The 25,634-nt window shown below is 35.9% G+C and overlaps 1 protein-coding gene across 2 annotated transcripts in view; it reads right to left on the minus strand.

Annotated features, from left to right (window-relative positions):
- Positions 1-25,634, minus strand: part of ANGPT1 (angiopoietin 1) — a 250,691-nt gene that overhangs the window by 69,978 nt on the left and 155,079 nt on the right. Inside the window, exons 3-4 of one of the 2 annotated variants that reach the window (XM_030863092.2) lie at positions 17,626-17,747; positions 5,201-5,430 (exon numbers count right to left, since the gene is read on the minus strand). In XM_030863092.2, coding sequence (XP_030718952.1) covers positions 5,201-5,430; positions 17,626-17,747 — 352 coding nt within the window. Of the gene's footprint in view, positions 1-5,197; positions 5,431-17,625; positions 17,748-25,634 lie in introns of both variants that reach the window. The other variant, XM_030863091.2, reaches the window with a different exon arrangement.

Here is a 25,634-nt window from a genome sequence, read left to right on the forward strand (position 1 = left end):
AACTGTCCCATAGTCACCTCAGTCCAATGCCTCAAACTAAATCCTCCCCCCAGAGCCTGTTTCTCTTCACATGTTGCTGATTTTAAGAAATATCATCAAAATTAGTCAACCCAGAAACCTGGAATTTATAATATATTCGAGTCTACTTCTAAATAAGTGGTTATTTCTTGTTGATTCTAATTCTTCTTTATTCACGAATTTCCCCTTCACTTGCCTTTCCATTTGCCCTTGTTTGATCCTGACCTCATTATTTTCTCTCCCAGAAGATCCTTTTGAGAATCTGATGAAAACCACCTTCAATCTACCTTTTCTCCCCATCATAGTATGGTGGATAATGTACAGACTCAAGAACCAGACTCTATGGGTTCAAATCTCAGCTTGTTCACTTGCTACTACTGTAATATTTGGGAGTTATTTACCTTCCCGTGCTTAATTTCATTATGTGTCACATAAGGTTAATAATAGCACTTAGCTTATAGAGTTGTTATCATAATTAAATGATATGCAAGGGGCTAAGAAGATTGGCTCACACTAAGTATTTGTTAATATTTTAATAATGGCAAAATATCCACCTGGGCCCTCTGTTTCCAGGCTTGTCAACTTTCTGATGCATTGTTCCTACGTTGTGACTGGGGTGATTTTTCTAAAATGATAAGGTCACCATTGTCCTTATATACTGACAACGACTCCTCACTGCTTTCAAGGAAAAAATTCAGCTTCTTTGATCTCCCTCTGTGGATCTTTCTAACCTTGCCTTTCACTGCTCTCCTGCCTTTGATTCTGAGAATTAGGTTATGCATTTAGGTGTACACCCCTCACCCCCATTCTCATGACTCCTGGCAAATATGCATGTTTATGCTCTCTAGAGTATCCTCCGTTTTCTTCATTTTGAAGACTTAGCCACTGTCTCCCCATTGGAGCCATCCTGCCTACATTCTAATCCTGGATCAACCTTTCTAGCTATGTAACCTTAGGAAAATACTCAAGCTGCCTGTGGAATTTATAAAATGGGGCTAACCACAGTAGTTCCCTCAAACTGTTATTGTGAGGACTAACTAAGTTAATACACATAAAGCTTAAGCCATGCCTGCATCATAACAAGTATTCAACAAGAGCCTTAAGAAGACTCTGCAGATGCGGGATTCTGCCCTCATCCTTCTGTCTCTATCATGATTTTAATATTCCTCCTGTGTGTTTCACTAGTCCCCTGGCACCCTGGCTTCACCACTAGCAAACAATTACAGAATATAATTGTTTGTTTACCTATCTCTTTCCCCACCAAATTCCAGTTTTCTTGAAGCCACGGACAGTACATCTTTTCTCTCTTCTCATTGTCTGAACAGTATCTGGCATATTATAGGAACTCAGCAAATCTTTGTTAAATAAAAATGGATGGATACCCTTACCACCAGAAGAGAATCTGAAACAAAACAGTTGCTGTATAACTATTTTTTTAATGAATGATAAATTTATGAATCATATCTTGGTATAGCAGGAGTAATGTTCCAAGTTGATTTGGACAGTAAGACAATCAGCCAATGTAATTTTATGATGGAACCTAAATACTATTTTCTTTTTATCTTTCTTTTTTTAAGGTTTGTTAGTAATTACATTCTTGATCACATAATGCAAACTTTGTCTGATGTATGCTCAAGGTACGTGATGATGCTTTAATTATCTCTGAACAGAGATGACTGCTGAATGTTGACAGTCACAGTACCTGATTATCCTCCCCCAAAGAATTCCAAACCTTGTTTCCATGCCATTATCAATGTAAACTATTTAATTCCCACAATAACTGTGAACTGCCAAAAACATGAAGCAATCAGCTAAGCTTTGACACAATGATAACATTGAGAGCAATATTTCCTTAGTGTTAATGTTTCTAAGAATAACTGCAACCAAGTTTTTGCAGACAAAGGTTAGGCAAAAATAAATGTGCTACCCAGAAGTCTTACAAAAATAGATGCAATTCAGTTTGTAATGACTATTTGCCTAAGGTACCACTATTGCCTGTTCAGAACAACAAGAGGAAGGTTTGTTGAACTATTTCAGAAAATGTGTTTATTAACTGTATTTAGATTAAATATATCTCATGACATTAGATGTTTTAGTAGGAAAAGTTCTGTGAAACTAAACAAAAATACTACATGTTTTATACAAACCTCTTTTAATTCTTACTGCAAACTCATCAGGTATGTATTATGATTCCATTTTAGGGATTAGAAAACTGAAGCTAAAAAGAAGGGGCTTAGATGACTGTCAACAGTTAGAAACTCTTCAGCCTTTTATCCAGACATTTTCTTTGAAAGAAATTTTACTTATAGATAGCACATCATAAGTTTTCTTGTGTTTAGTTTAATCTTGTCACTTGGAGGAAAAGGAAGGAATTAATGTTTAATGAATCAACTGTGTCACATTCTTTTGTTTTTATATGCAGTATCTAATTTAATCCTCTCACTATCATTGTGAAGCAGATATAATTATCCTGACTTTTTATAAATGATGAGACAGCTTCATAAAGATTACATTAGTTGCCAATGACAGAAAAACCTCAATAGAAATTTTTCTCTTGCTTTGTAGTATTACATTCAGGCTGTCTCCATAAATGACTGACTGAGTCAAGTTAGAAAGAGAGGACCCTTAAGGTCAATTAAAATTTTTAGTCTTTTGGATTATGACACAGTTCATAATGTTTTTGGAAGATCCTTCAGAAGACTACTCTTTGCATTTTTGAAATATACATTTTAGAAAAGTGATACATTTATTGTGATGTATTGATTTAGGCTTATTTGCACATATTTATATTTAAAAGTAGAACATTTATATATAATCTTTGATAAATAATAAATCTACTTGATAAATAAACTTTTGGTCTTAAGTAGGGAGAGATTTTACTTATGTGTTTTAGAATTAGAATGAAATAAAAGTTCATTTTAGTAACTGATATTTAATCTAGTATTATGAAATCACTCATTTAAGTTTTAAATTCACCATAACTGAAGACTATGGTGCCAGTGAAAATGAAGATATGCAAAGAAGTAAAATCTTTATGGAAAACTTAGTGAGAGACATTTCCCATTTTTGTGTCTCTTATGAGTTCTTAAATGACCAAATACTTAGTAGAATACTTAACTGTGGGATTAAAGAAAAAAAAGATTAATAAGAAGCAAACAAAATCTATGATTATAAGAGCATAGAATCCATTGGATAATAGGGCAATAGGCTTACATTAAGATTACAAATCCTATAGTTAAAGCAGGATTTATTTTAGAATTTTATCATTAAAAAGAAAATAAATGTCTAGAGGTCTGGAGTATTAGACAATTTCTGTCTCACTCTGTAGTAGTAGTAGTATTTTTTGGATGTGCTATATCATAGAATAGACACAGTTACTTTTCTCATACCCTGAGCGGATGCTATGGGTAGCATCTATCAGGAGTGCCATAATAATTGTTCAATAAATTATGTTTTTTGAATTGAACAGATGTTTGGTTGCCTGACACTGCACCCAAAGACCAAAACTAGCCAGGAATTTTAATTTTGAAGTCACCCTCCTGCCTCCAAAAGCTTAAAGACATATTTATTGGACAATACTTAGAAAAGAAGTGAAATTATGATAAGCAGGCAGACATATGAGCTCTGTGAGAATCAACAGGGCTTGATATTTCTAACATCATAAAAAAAAGAATTACTCAACTCCATGTGCATTACGTCTCAGGAGTCTCAGGATGATAAGAAAAATATGTTTTCAATCTTTCCCCAAATGTATTCAGTTCAATATGAGAATAGATATGTCTCATATTAATACTTAATTTCTAAATACTCATGAGCTCTATTAAAATTCTCTGGCAAAATTCTACCGTGCTTTCCTTTCAGTAGACTCTAACTCAAAGTTTTGTCAGGCTCTGACTGATTAGCAGGTTTTTTCTTTCCCAATCACATTTCTGAGCACACCCAAATGGAGCTCTGGGAACTCACTGTTTAAAACATATTCTTTACAAAGTATATTAAGGGCTTGTTTAGATTATCTAAAGGAGATATAACTCAAGGTAATGGAGTGTAATAGAGAAATGTGAAATGTCTTTAAAGCAAGATCACTTAATATGGAGTTATCCTCTATATTCATATCTATTCACGAGAGTATGGAACTGAGTATTTTTTCAGATAGCTCAAGTCCACTATTAAATTAAAGGAGCCGCCAATTATGTATATTGCATATGCACACTGAACCGTTACATGAATGATCACATAAGCCACAACTTAATGACAACCATGATTTTCAGATGTAAGTGGTGTTCTCTTTCACTCATCACCATTTACCGTTCTGTGTTCACTAACAGAAAGGCTGATTAGCGAGCAGAACTACAGAAGATGACCTTAAGCTCCAAACTTTGAAGAGCTCTCCTGAGGCTCAGGTGAGGTTCTGCTTGAAGTGGACAAGTGCACACAGAGGCATTTATTCAATAATTGGTGGGTGGATACATGGACAGATGAATGGATGTCTTCTAAAGAGACACAGGCCTGCAATATTTCCAATGATTAAATGGCTCCAGATATTCTAGTGACATTAAAGATTTGTTATTTCCACGGTCATGAAGACACCCCAGAATAAATTTGCCCATACACCCGGTTAGGTCTTCTCCACACAGGACTGTGTAAATAATCTTAATACAGACTTTTAGTAACAAATATTCTTTCTTCCTCATAATAGTTATTAAGAACTTCTATATCTCCTTTTCTCTACAGGCAACTCTTCCCTCTCCTCCTTTGCAAAAAAAATAGTTTTAAAATGGGAACTCTCCTGAAACTCTCCTAAGCACTCTGAACTAATCTCTAATATTGGCCAATTTCTGTCCTGTATAGTTAAGTGTCTAACATCATGATACCAAATATTTACCCATGAAAATATAGTAGATTTTATCTAAGGCTAAAAGACCAGTAAAAAAAAAGAAGAAATTAGAAAGTCCTTTTAGAAAGATGTTGTAAAGTCAATATTCAAGCTTATGAATACTCTCTCTGAAGTTAAAAACATGAGAAAATTGTCAGTGTAACTTCATGAAATGCTTCTAAGAATAAAGTTCTTTTGCTGCTTCTACACAGCAACTGATGCAACTAAGAAAGTTATATTGAATATTTGCTTGCTCCATAATTAAATAAGATATTTACTATACCAAAGTAAGAAAGAAATTCTTACCACCTTCCTTAGTGCAGAGGTTGACAAGGTTATGCACTGTGTCCATCAGCTCCAGCTGCTGCTTCTGAAGGACACTGTTATTGGTGGTGGCTCTGTTCAATTGTTTCTCCAGTTCCTGGATTATATATGTTTGACGAGTAACCAAGCCTTGAAGATTCTCTTTTTCTTCCTTTAAGGTGTCCAATTCTTCCTTGTGCTTTCCCTCCATTTCAAAGATTTTATGTTCTAATAAACTACAAGGAAGTGAAGATAAAATTTAGTTTTAAAAATGCTATAAAAAAAAAGCTGTGATTCAATTAGTTCCTGAGTTTATTTAAAGTGAGAAACTTTAGTCAGGTATTTCATCATGGAAATATTTTTTAAGTGAGAGACTCAGAAAAATATATATATGTAAATATAAATATTATATAAATATATATATATATATATATATATATATATATATATATATATATATAAAAAAAAAAAAAGAGGAGTGACAGGGCTTCCCTGGTGGCGCAGTGGTTGAGCATCCTACTGCCGATGCAGGGGACACAGGTTCGTGCCCCGGTCTGGGAAGATCCCACATGCCGCGGAGCGGCTGGGCTCGTGAGCCATGGCCGCTGAGCCCGTGCGTCCGGAGCCTGTGCTCCACAACGGGAGAGGCCACAACAATGAGAGGCCCGCGTACCGCAAAAAAAATAAAAACAAAACAAAACAAAACAAAAAAAAAAACAAAAAGAGGAGTGACATATACAGCATGTGAAATGAAGAATTATTAGATCACTTATTGTTAGAGTAATGTTTATTTCCTGGGGTGTATCTTATATCCAGGGTAGTTGACTTGGACCCTGTCTGCAGAAATTATAGTATAATTTTCATTAAAGAAATGGGTACAATAAGAAATAGAAACAACAGTTCAGAAAAATGTATGAACAAAACATAGATATTTACTTTGCTTCATTCATTTGGGATTCTCAAAACATTCACAGTGATTAAATTTCACAGTAGTTTCGTGATGTCAAGGAAGAGCAAATTGATGCAGAAATCACAGGACCAGAAAGTAAGCTATCTAAAGTCATAATGAATTATATTTCTTGGGATTTTTGATATCTGGTCCTGTATCATAACCACTAGCTTACTTTATCTCTCAATCTAAGCTTTAGGATAAGGCCTAAAGGCACTGCAAGTTCCACATCACTGAATACTTGGTTCCGAAAAGGAAGACCGTGTTAGGCTGGTGGCATGGTCTTACAAAAGAACTTGGGAAGCTTTGCTCAGAGTGATGCAGTCTTCAACTGAGAGCCGTCCTTCTCTCAGAACTCTTCACAGGATACTCCCTTTGCTTATTACACATTAAAAATGATAGAGAATGCAGAAGCACTCTTGGATCCTAGCAACTGACTGGGAATAAAAAGCATTTACATTTTATAGAGTGTATAATATACTAGTATCCCTCAGAGAAAAGCCTTATTCAGTTTTCTCAGTTCCATTTTCAGAAGGTTCAACCAGTCCTTAGTTTACAAGGTGTTATTCAAATGTAACATACCAGATTGGGCACTTAATTTACCTTGGAGAAATATAGCACTGAATCATTCCTATAAGTTTTCAAAAAGGGGACACTAGGGAATGTTTTAAACTTAATACTTAAATCATAAAATGTATAGTGATTTGGGGAAAATGTGACGGTTATTTATATTTTTTAAAGAGTATTTTGGAAATGAAAAATTCAGGCAAGGAAGTCAGAGTAGGATGAGAGTACCTCTAAAGGAGCAGGCATGATTCATTGTCTTATAGTGTTTTCTTCTGTGTCAATAACTTGCTGCTGGAAAAGTTAGTAGTTAAAAAACAAACAAAACTAAACAAAATACAACCAAAAGCCTTTTTACTGGTTAAAAAGTTTACCCACCCACTGGTTTAAGTGATTAGTGTACTTGCTATGGATGTCAGAGGAGGTTGTCTTCTGTGCCCATTAATTTTTGGCCTTCAGATCTGAGAATTAACCACAACGGATGCCTTAGCTCTTCCTCAGTTTACTTTTTAATAATTTTTGTTTCTCTTTCTAGGGTAATGATCAGATGTTAAATGCCCATAAAATAGAGTCAGTTAACTTATGGGAAATTTTTCTTTTAAATTCACAAGAGTTATAGTATACTACCAAGAAACCTTAGAATTTAATGTAAAGAGCAACATCTGGATGTATAGTCATAAAATACTGGATAAAAATTCTGAATTACCATTTTGTTCCTGAAATAAGATGAGCACTGGCCTTTCAGTTTTACTAATTAGTAGGTAACATTCTGGCTTGGAAAATATCATGCTATAGTTATAATTCATATTTATTAGTTGCTATGTGCCAACAGTGCTCTCAGCACTATGTAAAATGACACTATTCTTACTCTAAGGATTCATTTTTAGAGAGAAATGAAATGAAAAAAAGGAAAGAGAAAAACCTCAAATGAAAAAAAGCAGCTATAAGAAACTTCTATTTCATACATAACACTTTTTTTTTTTTTTGCATACGTGTTTTGACACTTTCTACTTTTGATGCATTCTTTGTTCAAGACATATACTAAAAGATGGCTACTATCTGAGATGTCAATAAAGGAGCTTTTTGTCTGTTTTGTTTTGATTTTCAGGATATTTTGGAAAGAGATGAGAATGGAAAATTGATCAAAGAAGTCCTGGTACCAAAGGAAAAAATTCTCAATACTGGCTTGTGGAAGAAAAGGTCTGCATTTCCCAAGTAAAAGGAGTATACACTTAGCATGTTGGAAAGAATGTTAATTTTCATAATTCACCAAACAACCTTAATGCACCATGACTACCAGTTATCAAATGATATCAACATAGCCTGTCATCTTAAAATAGATATTCATGTAAAATAAAGAAGGGACTGCTCAGGGAAGTAAGAAGCCTGCTGTGTATCAGACATCTCACTGGATTGGGAATGAAATATTTCATTAAAAACAAATATGCATTAAAAACTATAAGCAAATTGGAAACATGTCACACTGTTTCCCAAATGGCAGGTCTTACCAGTTAATTATCTCTTCTAGTCATTTTCTCATCTTATTTCTTCACTTGGATTCTCTTTAATAACTTTTGTACTCTAGTAATTCTCTATTAACTTTATTTACTAGAGATACCCTTTATATTAATGACAACTTTTTAGACTTCTTCAGGCAAAACTGATACCTTTTTGATACCACTCATCACTCCCTTCCATCTTCTCTTCATATCTGGCTTCCAAAAATACTATCCTCTTTTCTTTGATACTTCTCATCCATTAGTTATTATCTACTTGGGAAGTCAGCCCTTCCTCACTATATCCAAACTGGCTTGAATCCAAAACTCTTCTGCCAGAAAATATCCATATACCATCTTCACTTACTAATCACATTGTTGTAATACATCATTTTAGTTGTGTAGCATTTTAAAACCCCTTTGATTCTTAAAGTAATATAGTGATACAGAGTGAGTAGATGTTATAAGCCCCAGTTTATAGGTAAGAATCTAAATATCTTGTATAAAATTGTGTACATACTGTGTCATAACCAAAATAAAAAACCATGTCTTCTAACTTAGACTAGAAATCTGCCCATGACAACCCAGTGCTATGAAAACTAGCTTTAGTGTCTCATCTCTTTGATTTAGTATAACATAATCTCTATCTACTTCCACCCGCTTATATTTTGCCAAGAATCAAGGCATCAACTTAACATCTCTTTAGTCTTTGCTGCTCTCCATCTGGTTATTTTTGGGAGCTTGTCTTTCACAATATTTTAACCTATCCATCTTCTCCACATATAAAAACAAAATTTCTTTGCTGAGCCATTTAAAAAAAAATCTGAATTGAGATTTTCTTAAATATCACTCTGCCTTAACTCCTCTGCCATTAAATTTAATTTTCTTACTCAATATATTGATCATATCCCATTTTGTCCTGAGGCCTTTTATTGTTTCTCTTACTTTTCCCTATCCAGGTCAGCTGGGAGAGGCCAGCTCACCTAGGCACGGAGACTTCTATATACAAAGGTTGATCTGAAGGACAACATGACAACTCCACTGTCCTAAATTCAATTGGCAAAGTAGTCATATTTTCTCTATGATGGCCTTCAGCAGCAAGTTTAGTTTAGGTTTAAATGCATAATCCAAAACCTGGATGTTGATTCCAAACTCCAGTGTACTGTTTTCTAGAGTGCATTCAGTGTATTTTTATTAGGCATTCCATTGTTGAGTTCTACTGTCAAGTTTTGGGGAATGCTAAATTAAATAAATAATTTTATCATGATGCATCCTTTAGGATTAGTGTTCCATGGAACAACAATTTATGACACTCTGCACCTAAATCTATTCAAATTGAACGTAAAATCCAAAGACAGAGAGTTTCTCACAGGATTCTCAATACTTCACGTTTCTCATCCTTCTAGAAACACTTTGAGAAGAGACATGCATAGAATTTGGCACTTAACTTCTAGTTTGAGGCAGAGGTGCACTTTAATGAAGAATAAAATAAACAAAATAATCTAGGCCTTTAACTTCAGCAAAAGGCTCTAATTGAGTATATATAAAGCCCTATTTGAAGTTTTTGGTTGACTTTTTCCCCTAATTTTCAGTCTGCCTCCTCCAACATATCTTACTGGAAATATTTCAAATCACTGAACACATCTTGAAGCTTTCACAGAAAAAGCTCTCCCTTTCAAATTGTTTCCCACAATAGGGTTCTTAACATCGGAGCAACTGAATTCACAGGAGTGACAGTTGCCTAAGCTCTATGTATATAAGTATAGCCCTCAAACAAGGAGGAAGATGTTAAAAAAATACAGAAACCTTCTCATTTTCATCTGTCTGAATCTCCTTACAGATGTTTCAATTTTTAAATTATTTTTAATCTGTATGGTGTCAACACATGTTGCAAATATGGGTTTTAAAGAATGATCTTTTTCCCCCATTCAAGCAAGGGCACAGTAAGTTCAGGTTAAATTTATACTTTAAGTTTCTAACTTGAACACAGTAAATTTTCTCTCAAACTTCATATTTAATATGAAGTTAAACATTTCTGTAATTCAAATGTGGAACAGAAGCGTAGATCACTACAAGTAAACATTGTCAAATAAATTTTTTAAAGTTTGGGGTAAATAAGAATAAGCTAAATATACTGTGGAAGCCAGAAACCAAGAAGAAAAAATATATATACACTTCATAACATAAAATCATAGTTCTTCTGTAAAAAATAGGTTGAACAATAAATGACAAACTAGAGAAAATATTTACAACATATACAACAAAATTTTAACATCCATTAAAGAGCTTATATGAGGAAATAAAGATACTAGATAAACAATCTAATAGAAAAATGAGAAACATACATGAATAGGCTAGTCACAGACGAAGAATGCAAATGGTCAATAACCAGGAAAAGATGCACAACATTACCTCTCGGGTAGACAAGATTAATCAAATGGCTAGCAAGGTTTGGGGAAGCCAGAAAGCCCATGCACACTTGGGGAGAATGTCAAATTTGCAGATAATTTGTTAATATCTTTGAACATTTAAAATAATCACATAAAAGATCTACTAAATTGTAAATTTTGGTGCATCTCGAGCAATGAATGAGTTATATGTGTATATAGCTACATGTGTAATATATCTATGATAAACTGTTATAAAGTACAAAACCCCAGCATCTTAAAAACAGTTACAATCTATACACATACACATATATGATTTAAATATGTACTTGTGCATATGTGTAATTGTATATGGGTGTGTATCTCTGTAAGCACACAGATAAACATGCACACTCCATATACACATGTATAATTAGTATATTCATTAAGAAGTCTGGAAGAATAGGCACCGAACTGCCAATCTGTTAATGATGATTCTCTGCAGGCGGTGGAGGAATACGGAATTTGGGACTCTGAATTTCAATTTATACACTTCTATAAAATTTAAAATTTAAATCAGTTAAGTTTGTGTTGATTTTTTTATCAATCAGAGTGATGTGGTAAACAGTCATGAGTCTAGAATGGTCTGAGAAGATGCTGTCTAGAGATGAAAAAATTGGGTTGAATTAGTGAACTCAAAATGTGCACTGATAACCTTGGCTGCCATGCAATGTGCTTTTGGGGATGCAGAATAGTGGTATAAAAGCCATCTGTATTTTATTTATGTTAAGAACAATGAATATGTTTACAATATTTAATGTAAACTATGTGATCTGTTTTCCATTAAAATATTTTTTAAATTGTATGTGTGTTTCTGTGTACATAGATAAATGACATTTATTGGGATATTTGCCAGTTCATTTGCCAGTTCATCAGTCAACATTCAAAAAGCATTTAATACTCTATATACTATGTGTAGAGAACTGTGCCTGGGAGCATGAAGACAGAAATAAATAAAACACAGTCTCTGTGTTCCAGAAGGTCACAGCCCAGTAGTAGAGATACACACACACACACACACACACACACACACACACACACATTACAATGTGATGGGATAAGTGAAGTAATGGGAGGAAAAAACAAGGTAGAGTGTTATCACATAAGTTGTAATGAGCAAATCTATTTGGCAGAGTCAGAAAGTTTCTTGGAGGGGTAATACCTGCACTGAGTTTTGAAGAGACAGAAGTTTGTGAGTTGAATAAAGGACTACAAGGCATTCCAGACAAGACAAACATCAAACATGTCTGAAAAAACATCGTCTTCAGTGATACTAACAACTAGTATGATTAAACACTTATTATGTGTTTCAAACACTGCCCTCAGTATTTCATATGCAATAACTCAGTTAATCCTCACATCAACTCCATGTACCACTATCATCATCATCCCTGTGTTACGAATGAGAACACCAAAGCACAGAGTTTACACAACTTGCTCAATGTCACACAAGTAATATGTGGCCGAGTTGTTTACAGCAGAATCAAGGCAAACCCAGGCAGTCTGACCTTAGAGCTCCTGCTCTTAGCTATTAGACCATACTTCTAAAATGTAAGAAGACTTCTGAAAGTAAGGCTATAAAATTAGGATTATAATGATCATGGACCATGTTCCATGCTAAAGAACTTGAACTTTCCTCAGTCCCTTACAGAGAACGAGAAGAGGGTTGGGCAGATGCTATCTAGAGATTTAACAGTTGTGCTGAACTAGTGTGTGTGGAGACCTAAAAAAATGGGAAAAATAATCTGACTTGAATTTTAGAATTTTAGCAGACTTTGGGATGATAGGTTTGAGAGACATGAGGTGTAAGCCATGCAAAGAGGTCACTGCAATGGCTAAGACAAAAATTAATAGGATTTTGACCTAAGACAGAGTCAGAGTAAATAGAAAGAAAAAGATAGGTTGGAAAAACATCTAGAAGATAGAATTGACAACATAAACAGTGACTGATAACGTTGTGATTTTACTTTAGTATTTTGTAAAGAACTTATCAAATGGAGGATAACTTTGATTAGAAAGACTGTGATTTAACTTTTCATTTATTTAGGCATATTAAGTATTAAAAATCAATACTTCACTATTCCATTACAAAAATTTGTTAGCAAGGTATAATTTAGTATCTTGAAATTATACACACTTCAACAACTTAAAATTAACTTAATAGCTTCCCATAACCTCTAAGCTAGAAGATAGATGGAGCTTGTCAAATAAGTTCAGTGAATTCCCAAGGTAAAATAAATAGTTTATATTTCCTACTCTAGTATTAGGAGGAATAAATAACAATCTGTATAGGAGTAGGCCAAAAACAACTAGCCTATCCCTTTCTCCAAATTTGTATTTGATTATGCTGAGGATAACTTGACAACCACATCAATTAATCCTGAGGCTGCATCATATTGGAAAAACATTTTTATAATAATTAAGACAGAGAATCATATGGACTTGAATGCTAATTTTGCCATACATCAGCTGTTTGGTCATGGGCAAGTTACCTGACCTCTTTGAACTTGAGTTTCTTCATATAAAATGAAAATAACAATAGATAGTTTGCAGGATTAGCTGGAGGATTAGCAGTAGTGTATGTAAAGCACCTGGCTTAGATGTTCGCCTGCCTGATATTAGATAACTAGGCAGATAATTTTGCTGAAACTATGTCAGAATGACCACCATTTGTGTAGTTTCACTTCACTCTAAATGGTCTAACTGAAGATTTCCCTAATCTTCATTCTGCATATTCAACACAAGTTTGATCAAGAAAGCCCAAGGCCTCCATCTTTGTACACATGGAGTGTTGATTTCTCTTCCTGTGTACCCTGGTGAGGCAGAAGAATTTGTTCTAGAATATTTTTTTTCACCTGGCTATGCTCCAACCTTGGAAAAAGTTGGGGTTAAGTCACAGATGGACAGGTGCCTTGAAACCTAGTCAGCTGACCAAATCTTGACACCAGAAGATCCAGTTACATATTTAGCTCAGCTGAAGGGATCTGCATTATGACATCCTTCCCTGTCTACCTCTCTTTTCTATTTTTTTGAGCAGAAATATACTGGAGAAATCCAATAAAAGTTGACAATTACATGTCTCACTTTGTCATACCAACCCTCTGTGTGAGGTAAATATTAATGCTTTCCCTTTTTTGAGTTCTTGGTTGTATAATTTCAATTATATGGGCCAGTTACTGATCTCTTACTTCTAAGTGCTATTTCCTTGAGGTAAGGAATGAAACCAAGTTTTGAGATTAGGATAGCATCCAATAAAAAGAAATCCTAAAAAAAGCAAACTGGAAGCTTCTTGGAGTCACCCCCAACTAGATTGTTAGGAAAAAAACAGCAGAGCAAGTGTTGTTAATCCTACTCCTGCTTTGTGCCTTTGGCCCTTTAGGGGATAAAGAAGTGAACCTAATGAGGCCAAAATTCTGTTTTCAACCCTACAAGTGATGCATTTAATTTGTCAGGATGTAAATCAGCAGGACTTCTCAGCATGATTGTGTAGTATAATCCTGTCCATAAAATATTCCTCTGTGTTCTGCCAAAGAAGTGGTGCCAAAGAAGTGGTGGACCCTCTGAAGGGCCAGTTCACTGACTTGGCAGCTGAGGCCCCATCATACTCAAAACTGGTAAGTCACACACCCAGACACAACCCCTAACATTCCCGGGGGAGGAAGCAAAGCGTAATTTAGATAATCCCCTTTGCAAAGTGTATTAGCTGATCCAAACCAGACCTGGCTGACAAATGGCATGTTGTTCTTACATTTCATAGATGCCTCAATGTAGAAATAGCTTCTTGTTGCATTTGGAGGATTAAGATTCATTTAAGGAATAGGTATGGATGATCAATAAACTATTTTAAATTACATAAACAGCTTCATGCTTGACCTTCACCTTCTATCCACTTAAATGGTATGGGGGGGGCACGTTTCTTTGTTGATCTAGAAAGAGCTTGGCAGAGTTCCTCCAATTCCATTTCCCATATGAAAATAAACAATAATAATAAACATAATAGGGAAAGTATGCTGTGTATCACAGATGGGTACTTCTGCCTTGTATAAAGAAAAACACTTTTCTTCTAAATGGTTCGTGGAAGAATATGCCTGGTTTAAGAAGAGATGTCGCACCAACACTCCATTATACACATGGACCCGTCAATAGGAAGACACAGATAACTACAGAGATATGGAAATGCCAGGAGATTCAGCACTTTGATAGAAAAATACCCCAAGGAACCACATGTGAGGTAATGTCATACTTGAGGCTCAAAAACTAAGGGGTGCAGAGTAGGAATAAAAGATGCATCTAAGTTTTTTTCAGCATGAGCGCAGAAATGAATTTCAAGTTAAAATCTAAATCCCTGAATTCACTGTGAAATACCTATACTGCTAGGAAATGAAATTGTTATAATCTTGAGAAAAGTTATCATTATCAATAAATGGTGTGATTTGTATATATAAGAAAACCTGAATTTTCCTTAGAAATTAGAATTCAGTGAGGGAAAAACTCATCAGCAGAAGGCATGTATGTGCTTGGGATCAGGAGTCAGATTCCTCTGAGAGGTCTTGGCACATGGAGAAACCCTGCACACTTGAGCCGCAGTGCAGCTCTTCTGAGAGCTCAAACTTTGACTCAGCTTTACTGATGGAACAGAGAGAACATTTTTTAAGCAGTTGCTGTTGAAAAAAAATTATTCTATGGTGAGAATACCATAGAAGGAAATGATACCAGGTGCCATATGAAGAATCATAATGGAAAGACAAAAGAATCCAACATGATCTGGAATTAGGGTAGGCAGGGTATATTTAGAAGAAGAGGAGAGGAAGAAGAAGAAAGAGGAGGAGGGAGAGTGGGGGAAGGAGCAGAAAGGGGGGAAGAAGAAAGAAAAGAAGAGAAAGAATGAATATGAGCAGGAAGGAGGGAAAGAGACAGAGACAAGAAGAGACGGAGAGAGCAGAGTACAAGTGACACTTAAGAAAAGCATTTGCTTTTGTAGTTAAGGGTGAGCACTTTCAGGCCTCCCAGCTAAAGTGTCAGACATACACCAAAAAATAATACACATAGCAGCAGCAGGAGAATTGAAGAGTGTAAATTCATGCTGATGACTTTTTTAATAGAGAAATCATATGTGGCCACACACTTAGTGAGAGATGAATCAAAACGACCCTAGGTTACACCTATAAAATGAAATATCATGTAGTTATTAAGAATTATACTAGAGGGATCTTTACTGATTAAAAAAGGTATCTATCTCCACAGAAAGCAGGCTGCAAAACAGTATGTATAGCATGACACAACTTTTTGAGAAAACATATTTATATTTTTTATACAGCAACACATGAAGCTCTCTCAATGTGATGGGATTATGGTTTTTAATTTTCTTGTATACCTGCTCACTTTTCTACAATAAATGTGTGTTATTTATAGAATTATAAAAACAACCTAAGAATACATTAAAATTGTCATTATTTTACTTCTTCATTCCTAGACAAAGCTTTCACAATAGCATCTTGAAACGTGATTATAAATGGGGTTTGCTTTTAGCGACAAAGTTAAAGCATGGTAGGACCCCTAAATCAAGGGATAGTTGCCGTAAAGTATACCTGTTACATGTATGTGTCTGGTTACTGTGAAAATGCAGTGGGATAAATGGTACTTTTAAACAGGATTTTCAATTCCAGAACATTTCACCATGCAACCAGTTCAGAGTCAAGTCCTGTCAAGTTTACTTATAGTTATTTAGTTATACAGTTTACCCCATGACATAGTACAAAGATAAACAAATGTAGGACTTAGAAATACAAGTCACAAAACATGGACTGACCCCTTTCAGACTCTAAACCAAAAGTCAGGTTTATCTTCTTCATGTAAAAGTTTAATTATAATCATTGTCATTAAGGCCTACACTTTGCATAAAGTTGGGAAATCCTTCTAGGTTGAAGACAGTACTGAGAGATCATGCGCTACAGTGGAAAGAGAAAGACTAGGAATAAAGAAACCTGGATTACATTCCTAGTTGTGCCACCAGCAAGCTGTGTGACCTTGGATAGATCACTCACTTCCACTGAGTCTGTTCCCTCATCTGTACAGTAAAAGGAGAACTAGCAGTTGATCTTAGGTGCCTTTCTGGTTTGGAATATGGTGGAAACTCTGATTCCACCGAGACAGTGGTATTTAATTAGTTTGTAGCAACACAAAGATCTTTAAATCAATATAATGCATAAGAACTGAAACTTCTTCAAGCTGTCCGAATATCCAGAAGAAAATGCAGTTAATATACAATATATTTGTTCTACAGAGGTCAGTGCTTTGACTGAATTGCCCATCATGAATGCCAGTGACTTCAAAATCATGTAGTCTATATATCATCCTGCCTATCAGGATCTTTAAGTCCCTTTCACTTACCTGAGATGATTCATAGTTTATAAAACACATCTATAAAGCTAACCAAAGAAATTTACTATGTTCAGAGTTAATGGCTTTAAATGGAAGGGGGAAACAACATTTGAATCAGCTTTATAGGGAAATAATTTTCTGAAAAGAAAATTTGCTTCTCTCCCGTGAAAGATCTCTGAATTCAAACCTGGTAGCTCTGTACAAGGTTTAGGGCTGGTAGAGTGACAATTCAAGTTACAGAGTTTCAGAAGCTCTATCTTTTCCCTACTTTTTGGTTCTGCTGAAAATTGTCAATATTTTGTGTCACCAAATTTAGTCATAGAATCAATTAATTTTTGTGGATATGGTAAGATTTGAACAACTGAACATTAGATAAATTAGTGTTAAAAGTTATAAAAAGAAATATTTCAAGAGTGTAAGTAACAGTATTAATCTTATTGTTGACCTACTTGCTGTAGTCACCTTAAGCTCTCATTCCTTTTTATATTAAAAATTAATTTGGCTCCGTATTTTTCTTTTCGCAAATTACATCTATCTTTTTTTAAGAGTTGGCAGAGTGGTGGAGGATATAAATAAGCACAAATGTACATATTTTTGGAATACAACAATCTTCACCTGTTTTTCTCATGAATCTTTAGGATTTCATTTGTCTGTTGAAGAAGTTGTTTCTCTAGCTTGTATGTTGATAATGAATTCTCCAGCAGTTGTATTTCAAGTCGAGAAGTTTGATTTAGTACCTTAAGATAAAAGATAAAAACATTTCAATCTTTACAAAGAGTCAAAACAATTATTTGGGGGTTTTTATTTAGCTGTGTTTTCTTTTTAAATAATATTCCTTCTAGAATAATTAAATGGTCTACATTCTACTAATTAATGCCTTACATGTCTCAAACATTATATTTGTTCAAGATTGAAGTTGCAGTTGAATGAGAAAACTGAGTTGTTAAATCCATTTTCATATTTCAATTTTCATTTCCTCAAACCCTAGGATGTTCCCCTGTGCTAACTGTCTTATATAGATTATCTCCGATATTTACAAGTACAAGATAAATGTTAGTACAAGGTCTTAGATATTGTGTGTAACAAAGAATAACTACTAGGCATGTAAAACATGTCTGCCTTGATCCATCACCTCGCAAAAACTAATTAGAAATGTGCAAAAAACTCGTGATATAGTTTAGACAGATTCATGATCACAATTACTGAACACCTATCATGTTAGTTCATGTCAGCCCTTCCAGATGTCATCATATCACGGACATGGGTACACACTGAAAAGAGGAATTGTTATGATCAGTTTACAAATGAGGCAACTGAAGTTCAGAGAGAAGCCAGAAACCATACAGGAACCAAGGGAAGAGTTGGGTTTCAAACCCAGATACTGTGACTCTAATTCTAAGGCTTTACACAGAAAACCAAGAAGAGGGAGAAATAACCCATCCTGGGTCTTCATCTGAGGAGATGAAGTGACCAGGAACCCAGAATGCACTGAAGACAGACTGTTAGTTATCCTTTCAACTGCACTGCGCTGGGTCCTCAAGAAACAGTAAATGTTCACCTCATCTTGAATCACAAAGACTCATGCTGCTAGTCAAGCTTTATTTGTTTGTTTGTTTTTTTGCAGTACGCGGGCCTCTCACTGCTGTGGCCTCTCCCGTTGCGGAGCACAGGCTCCGGACGCGCAGGCTCAGCGGCCATGGGCTCACAGGCCCAGCCGCTCTGCGGCACGTGGGATCCTCCCGGACCGGGGCACGAACCCACGTCCCCTGCATCGGCAGGCAGACCCTCAACCACTGCGCCACCAGGGAAGCCCTAGTCAAGCTTTAATATAACATGAGTCTGAGCCATGAACCCAAACTTATCCATCCTCCAAGCAAACATCACACACATTCCAGTCCAAGAAGATGCCTTCAAACTGTGCCACTGCCTTTGTCCTGTCCCCTTCTCCTTCTTCTTTAAGGGAGGTAAAAAGGGCAAGGAAGAAGGTAAAATTATAGTTTTAAAAGCTCCCTATGTCATTTGAGAATTTTTAAAACCACCATACCTTTTTTAGAACTATCTATTGAAAGGAACCTGGGAAACCTTCTGGAGGGTCAATATCAATCTAAAGGGTCCTCCTCTAAAAATGACACCAGTAGAACTTTCCTCCTTCTTTGTAGCAGGTCTAAACCTGGAATTATATCAGATGCATACAGAAAAAGCCTTTTCAAAATATACTGACACAATCAGGGCTGGGCTTGGGCTAATGGAGATTGTGGGGAAAGGGGATGTGTTTGCAGGGGGAGCAGGACAGGGACTAGGGTGAGATGAGAGAGGCAACTGCCTGGGTTGTAAAATTTAAGGATGTGTCAAAAAACTCAATAATCAAGATAATATTTGAATGCAACATTTTGAAAGATCAAAATTAATGTAAAAAAATCCAAGTTGAACAGAATATCATTTTAAAATAAAGACAGAATATGCTACTACAAATATATGATCCAGTCTTGCATAACTTGCTCTCATTCCCCTTCAGCAGGACTAGCCCCAGTCCTGCTGAAGGGGTTGGGCCAGGGGGTTAGGGAAAAGAATACTGAGATGGGGCATTTAGCTTTAAGAAAGTTTTAAGCTACTATGATTCATTTATACAACTGTCATGAATATGGATCTGAAAACCAGTCTAAAAGTTACGACTACTAGTTAAAACTCATATTTGTGGAGTGTTCTAGAGTTTTAAAAAAGTATTTCCCATCCTGAATTGTTTCATTTGAGGAAACACAGGAGCAAGAGGACCTGAGATTTGAAGACAGAGTTAAAAGCAGCCCAGAGGAAAAAAATGGCAGAGAATGTAAAGATGAAGGATGCACAAGATAGAACTTTCTTCAACTATTAAACATATTTTTGTCTGGGCAAGTTTTCTATTTGTTTGTTCATTAACTAGAATGGCAATTTATAAAATAATAAAATAGGGGATGACACATCTACATTTTTTAGTGAGATTTAGAACAGTGCTTGGCACAGAGAAGACCCTCAATGTACACTGTCTCCCTGAATCAAGCATATCATATGCTGTTAAATGAAATCTGTTTTCTCCTTTATTCACTGTATTCTCTGATCATACTTCCTGATATTCTCAAATACCAAAACTTTTATTTTACAAAGGACAAAAATTGTTCTTTTCCATGTCTGAGAAGAACATGAGAGAACACTGAGAACAAAATGGAACCATCCAAAATTGAAGATGAAGTTGCCTATATCTAAGTCTGGAGACACTATAGCTCCTAACTTTTCTCTACTTTGTCCTACAAAGTCCACTTGCTACACAGCAACCAGAGTGATCTTTTTAAAAACACAAATCAGATGTCATTTCCTATATTAAATATGCTAGTGACTTCCCTTTACAATTAGAACAAATTCCAAAGTTCTTGGCCTAGCCCTACAAGGTCCTATGTGATCAGGACCCTGATTACTTCTCAGATCTCACTTCCCTTCAACTCTCCCCCTTGTTTATTATGCTCCAATAATATTGGCCTTCTTTCTGCTACCCCAACATGCCAAATTCATCTCCATCTCAGGGTCTTTGCAGTTTCCCCTGCCTGGAATGTCCAGCCCTTCCCAGATGCATGGCTGATTTCTTTTCATCATTCATGTCTTACCTAAGGAGGCCCTTCCTGGCTATTCTCTGTAGAGGAGCTCCCCCATTATCCTCCATCAGGTGGCCTTGTTTTACTTTCTTTATGAAATCATCACTATTGGAAATCATCCTGTCAGTATGCTCATATGCTGCCTTTCTGCCCCGTGAGGATGTCAGCTGCACAGAGGCAGGACTACTCCATCTGGAGCCCTCCAAACTGCCAGAGCCCAGCATGGGGCCTGGAATCCTGGGGCACTCAGAGCTATTTGTTAGATGATACGCTAGGCAGTGGATAGTGAGTCGGTTTTCAAGTTGCGTCACGCTCAGAGGGTAACAAGAGAGGGTAGCAGGCCAGGTGAATATCAAGCTGGACTTCAATTATAACAGCCCAAATCTAAAGCAGCATCTGAATGTGGGAGAAAGAGGGCGACAAATCTCAGAAGTCCAGGCTAAGTGTCAGGTCATCTCAGGCTGATTTTGAGCACAAAAGCCAACCCCTTCTCTTCTTTCCCCATCGCCTTAACCCAATAGATGCTTTATTTCAGCTCCCTCCCTTGAGGTATTAAAATAGGCCTAAAGTTCAAAAGCAGGCAACTGATGAGAACTGTACAGGAAACTATGATAAATTGACCACTTTCTTTCCGTGTGTCTATGAAAATTGCTGCTTAGCAATAATCTAAGTGTTCCATTAAAATGACAAAAGACATTTCCTTCTTTAGCCTGAACACATTCTAAAAGCATATACCAGAAAGAAAGAAAAGAAAGAAAGAGATAGAGAGAGAAGGAGAAAAAGGGAAAGGAAAGGAGAAGGAAAGCAAAGCAAAGGGGAAAGTGAAGAGTATATGACACAAGCCCCCAAGAAACAATTTCAAAGCTTAAATTTTTCAGAATATACCACACAGTAAGGAAGATATAAGACTTGGAACTGCGGATTTATGGACTATAAAATTTCAGTTCTTTCTTTAAAAAATAAGCAAAATTTTAAAAATAAAAATTACTATTTTTTTTAAAAGAAAGTGAGCTAGATAATTTCATCCAGCTTCCCTTTAATACTTGAGTGCATCTAATCTTCCTTGAAAGGAAAATCTCCCACAAAAGAAAATTTCTTTCACTGGCATATTAACTTTCCAATCAGCCTTGCTGTAGGTTTGTGTTTTCTTTTACTTTAACTGTCTTTCAAAAATATATATATAACACAAGGTATGATGTCCTGGCAATCAGACTTTTACAGAAGAATGAAGGCTGGTACATGTACATGGAATGAGAGTTAGATCACCATTTTACAAAATCAATGAAATAATTTATTTGGTCAGTGATGGGCAACGTGACAAAGTATCACCCTACAGTTTTCTTGTTAATTTCCAAGGGGAAAATGGACAATTGGAATGGAGAGCTATGGAGCCTTTTACCCTAACCAAGTTAAAATAGCATCACTGAGAGGGTGGCAAGCTGGCATTTGTGCCTCCTGATGAGATGGAATAGGACGTGACCAGTAATTCTACAAAGTACTCCCACCACCACGTTCAACTCAACCTAATTAAGTCTGTAGACTTAATTTCCAGTTTAAAAAAAAAGTACAGGGGATGGAAGAGTAAAAGAAATATTCAGACAATTTAAGAATATGGGACGGTATACAGAGCAAAACCTCAAGAAAAACAAGAAAGTCAAACAGAGAAAGACAAATATTGTATGTTATCACTTATATGTGGAATCTAAAATATAAAACAAACTAGTGAATATAACAAAAAAGAAACAGACTCACAGTTACAGAAAACAATTTAGTGGTTACCAGTGGGGAGAGGGAAGGTGAGGAGAGAGGCAAGATAGGGGTAGGGGATTAAGAGGTACAAACTACTATGTATAAACAAATCACAAGGATATATTGTACAGCACAGGGAATATAGTCAATATTTTATAATAACTATAAATGGAGTATAATCTTTAAAAATTGTGAATCACTATGTTGTACATCTGAAACATATAATACTGTAAATCAACTATACCTCAATTTTAAAAAATGTAAGATTACTCCAAATTAAAAGGGACTATTAAGTCTTGAAAAGTAAAATGTCTATAAAATTTTTGGCAGAAAAATTGAGGAAATTTGAATGTGAAAATTAGTTAACCTTGGAGAATTATTAATTCTAGTCATAATAATATATAGATAATACTATATATAATTATTTTAATTATATTGTATATTTTAATTTATATTATATATAAACATATAATGTATTTATAATATAATGATAACCTCACTGGGTTATGGAGTTTAGTAGAGATAGTCCTTGTATTACAGATGCAGAAATTTTGGGTAGAAGTAACTTGCCCAACAGAGCTAATTCACAGTGGAGTCATAATGGAAGCCAGGTAATCTGTCTCTAGTCTGAGTTCTTTCCCATAGGCTCAGGCAGCTGTACACAAGTAGTTTCCCTCTGGAAAAGAAAGGTATCTCCCCTCAGTCAATAACAACTGCTATCAAAATCATTTCTTTCAATCACCAATCACCAGATCTTCTGCTTGTTGCGGCTGATGGCATCTGACTTCTCTCCAGTACTCACCCCAACGCTACACTAGCATTACGAGGCAGGAAGATGGCCAAATTTCTCATGCTCCTCAGAGTACAGAGAAAATACATTCATCCAATGTTCTCAGTCAGTCAGAACATCTTTGCAGTAGGCTGCTTCTGTTCGAAGTCCTATTCTGACCCATCCACTATTCGTGGGTATATATTACCATCAACACACAACCCTTAGGACATTGCCCTTGGCTTGGGAGCACTGGACTGAAATATACAGAAATTAAGAGACTAGTATCAGTGAATTTAATCATTCAATAAGTATTTATTGAGAGCCTACTGTGTACCAAGTACTGTTTTAAATCCTAAGGATAGAACAGTAAGCAAGACAGACAAAATCCTTGCTCTCCAGAAGTTTGTTTCTTGGTGCAGGGGTTAGCCAGTTTTTTCTGTAAAGGGCCATATAGTAAATATCTTAGTCTTGGCAGGCTCTGGTGCAACTACTCAATTCTGCTGTTTTATTGAGAAAGCACCCATATACAACATATAAAACTTTATTAACAAAAAAAGATGGCATTTCGAACTTGACCTATGGATCATGGTTCACTGAGCTCTCTCCTAATGGGTTATCAAACACTTTTTCCAGACCTTTTGAGAAAACTGATTACCAGGGTATTTTCCTTGGATGACCTTTAGCAAATTTATTTTACTGCTGCTTTCAATTAGGCCAAAGTTAAATATTTATTCAACTATCCTCTCATCAAGTTAAAGAGATAGTGGCTCAACTTTGAGAGGTGCCCTTTCTGTCCTTTCAAACCTGTTTCCACCTAGAGATTCAATCTCATTTATTAAATTGTTCCTGGACTGCCTTAAATTTATAATTGTATGAGTCAAGTCCAAACAACAGGTGTGATAGTTTGTGACCTCTAAGAAGCAGATGATGAATTAGACTTGCAGGAAATTTATTAGGGGACATGCCTGTGAGAGAAAATTGGGAAGAAGCCAGAGTTGGCTAGGGTCACCTTCTGACTGGGATGTAGATCGAACCACAGTGAAGAAGAAGAGAGGGAAGGGAGTAAGGCTAACTGGAAGTTTTAGCCTGCAGGGAAGTTGTGTGAAAGTTTGGCAAGGCTGATGGAGAGCCCTTAGCCAAGTCATGCGTCAGTGGAGTCCTGCAGCTCCCAGGAATGGGTCTAAGTATCACTGCCACAATGTGTCATTGGCTGGAAGTGGCCCCTGAGAATTGTGGTCTCTGTACCAACACAGTGATGGATTTCAGAGCACAGCAGCTGGGACCATTGGTCTATTACACCCCGCCCCCCCCCACACACACACAGTAGGAGACTGGAAAGATGCATTGTTATAACTGTGGGGAAAGGTTCCATAGCTAATTAACTTGATGGAAAGTCAAGAAAGAAATGGTTTAGAAAAGTTTTGTCACATTAACTCAATTAAGCTCACTGAAGATAAAGACTTTTACTTATTGTTGTATTCTATTTAGTACCTATTAAAATACCTTGCATCAAGGAGGTACTCAGAATATATCTTTAAAATTTTTATTAAATTCTATTTCTAACACTATGGCTCCATATAAATCATTGGAAGTTGAAGGAAACGTAAGCTCAGTGTCTATAGAACTTCCCTACAGTTACACAGCCAGCAAACAGCAAGGACAACAATGGATGCTAGGATTACATGAAATGATGTGCAGACACATGGTAAAATGCCAATAGCTAGTGGTACCTTCAGCAGCAGCTGCATCTTCATCATTTATAGAAAACATTCAGTTGCTACTATTAGGCCCACATTAATTTGCTTTATCGTATTTCCATTTTATCCTGTGCTTGGACCCAAGTTGTATCTGCAGCCTTTGAGAGAGAAAGGAATCACAAGAGGGAGGCAGTACAGATAGAGAGCTGGTAAAGCATGTAGACTCATGCCGGACTGCCTGGGTTCAAATCTTCCCTCTAACATTTACTAGTATTTTTGCCTGGGGAAAGTTGCTTTACCTCTCTGAGTTTCAGTTTCACATTTTTAAACAAGGGAAGATAATAGTACCTACACCCTATCAAGTTTTTAAAAAATTATTAAAAAGCTAATAAATGTAAAATTGCTTAAAAAAGAGTCAAGCTCAGATTATTAGAGGTAAATTTTAATGTCATTTTTTGTCTACTAGTGTACCTCTAATCAAAACTGGCCTGAGGAAGAAGTCAGAAATAGATTCACACTACAGGAAGGGACATGAATAATGTCTGAAACTAAGCCCTTCATACTACACACTTGGAAAGAGGAACTGGAAGGAGAGGAGATATTGGTATGAACTGATAAGAGAGTAAGAAAAACACTGCAAGCTGAACTAAGGAGGAAGGAACAGGCCCAGTGCTGGTTCCTGATCTCACCACCATGACCAGCAGGGTTACTTAGATATACTCATTCTCTGTCTCTTTTCTGATCATGATGCCTATTGGGCACAAGAATATTTTCAAGTGCCAC

This window comes from Globicephala melas, chromosome 17 (genome assembly GCF_963455315.2).
Source record: "Globicephala melas chromosome 17, mGloMel1.2, whole genome shotgun sequence".
NCBI lineage: Eukaryota > Metazoa > Chordata > Mammalia > Artiodactyla > Delphinidae > Globicephala > Globicephala melas.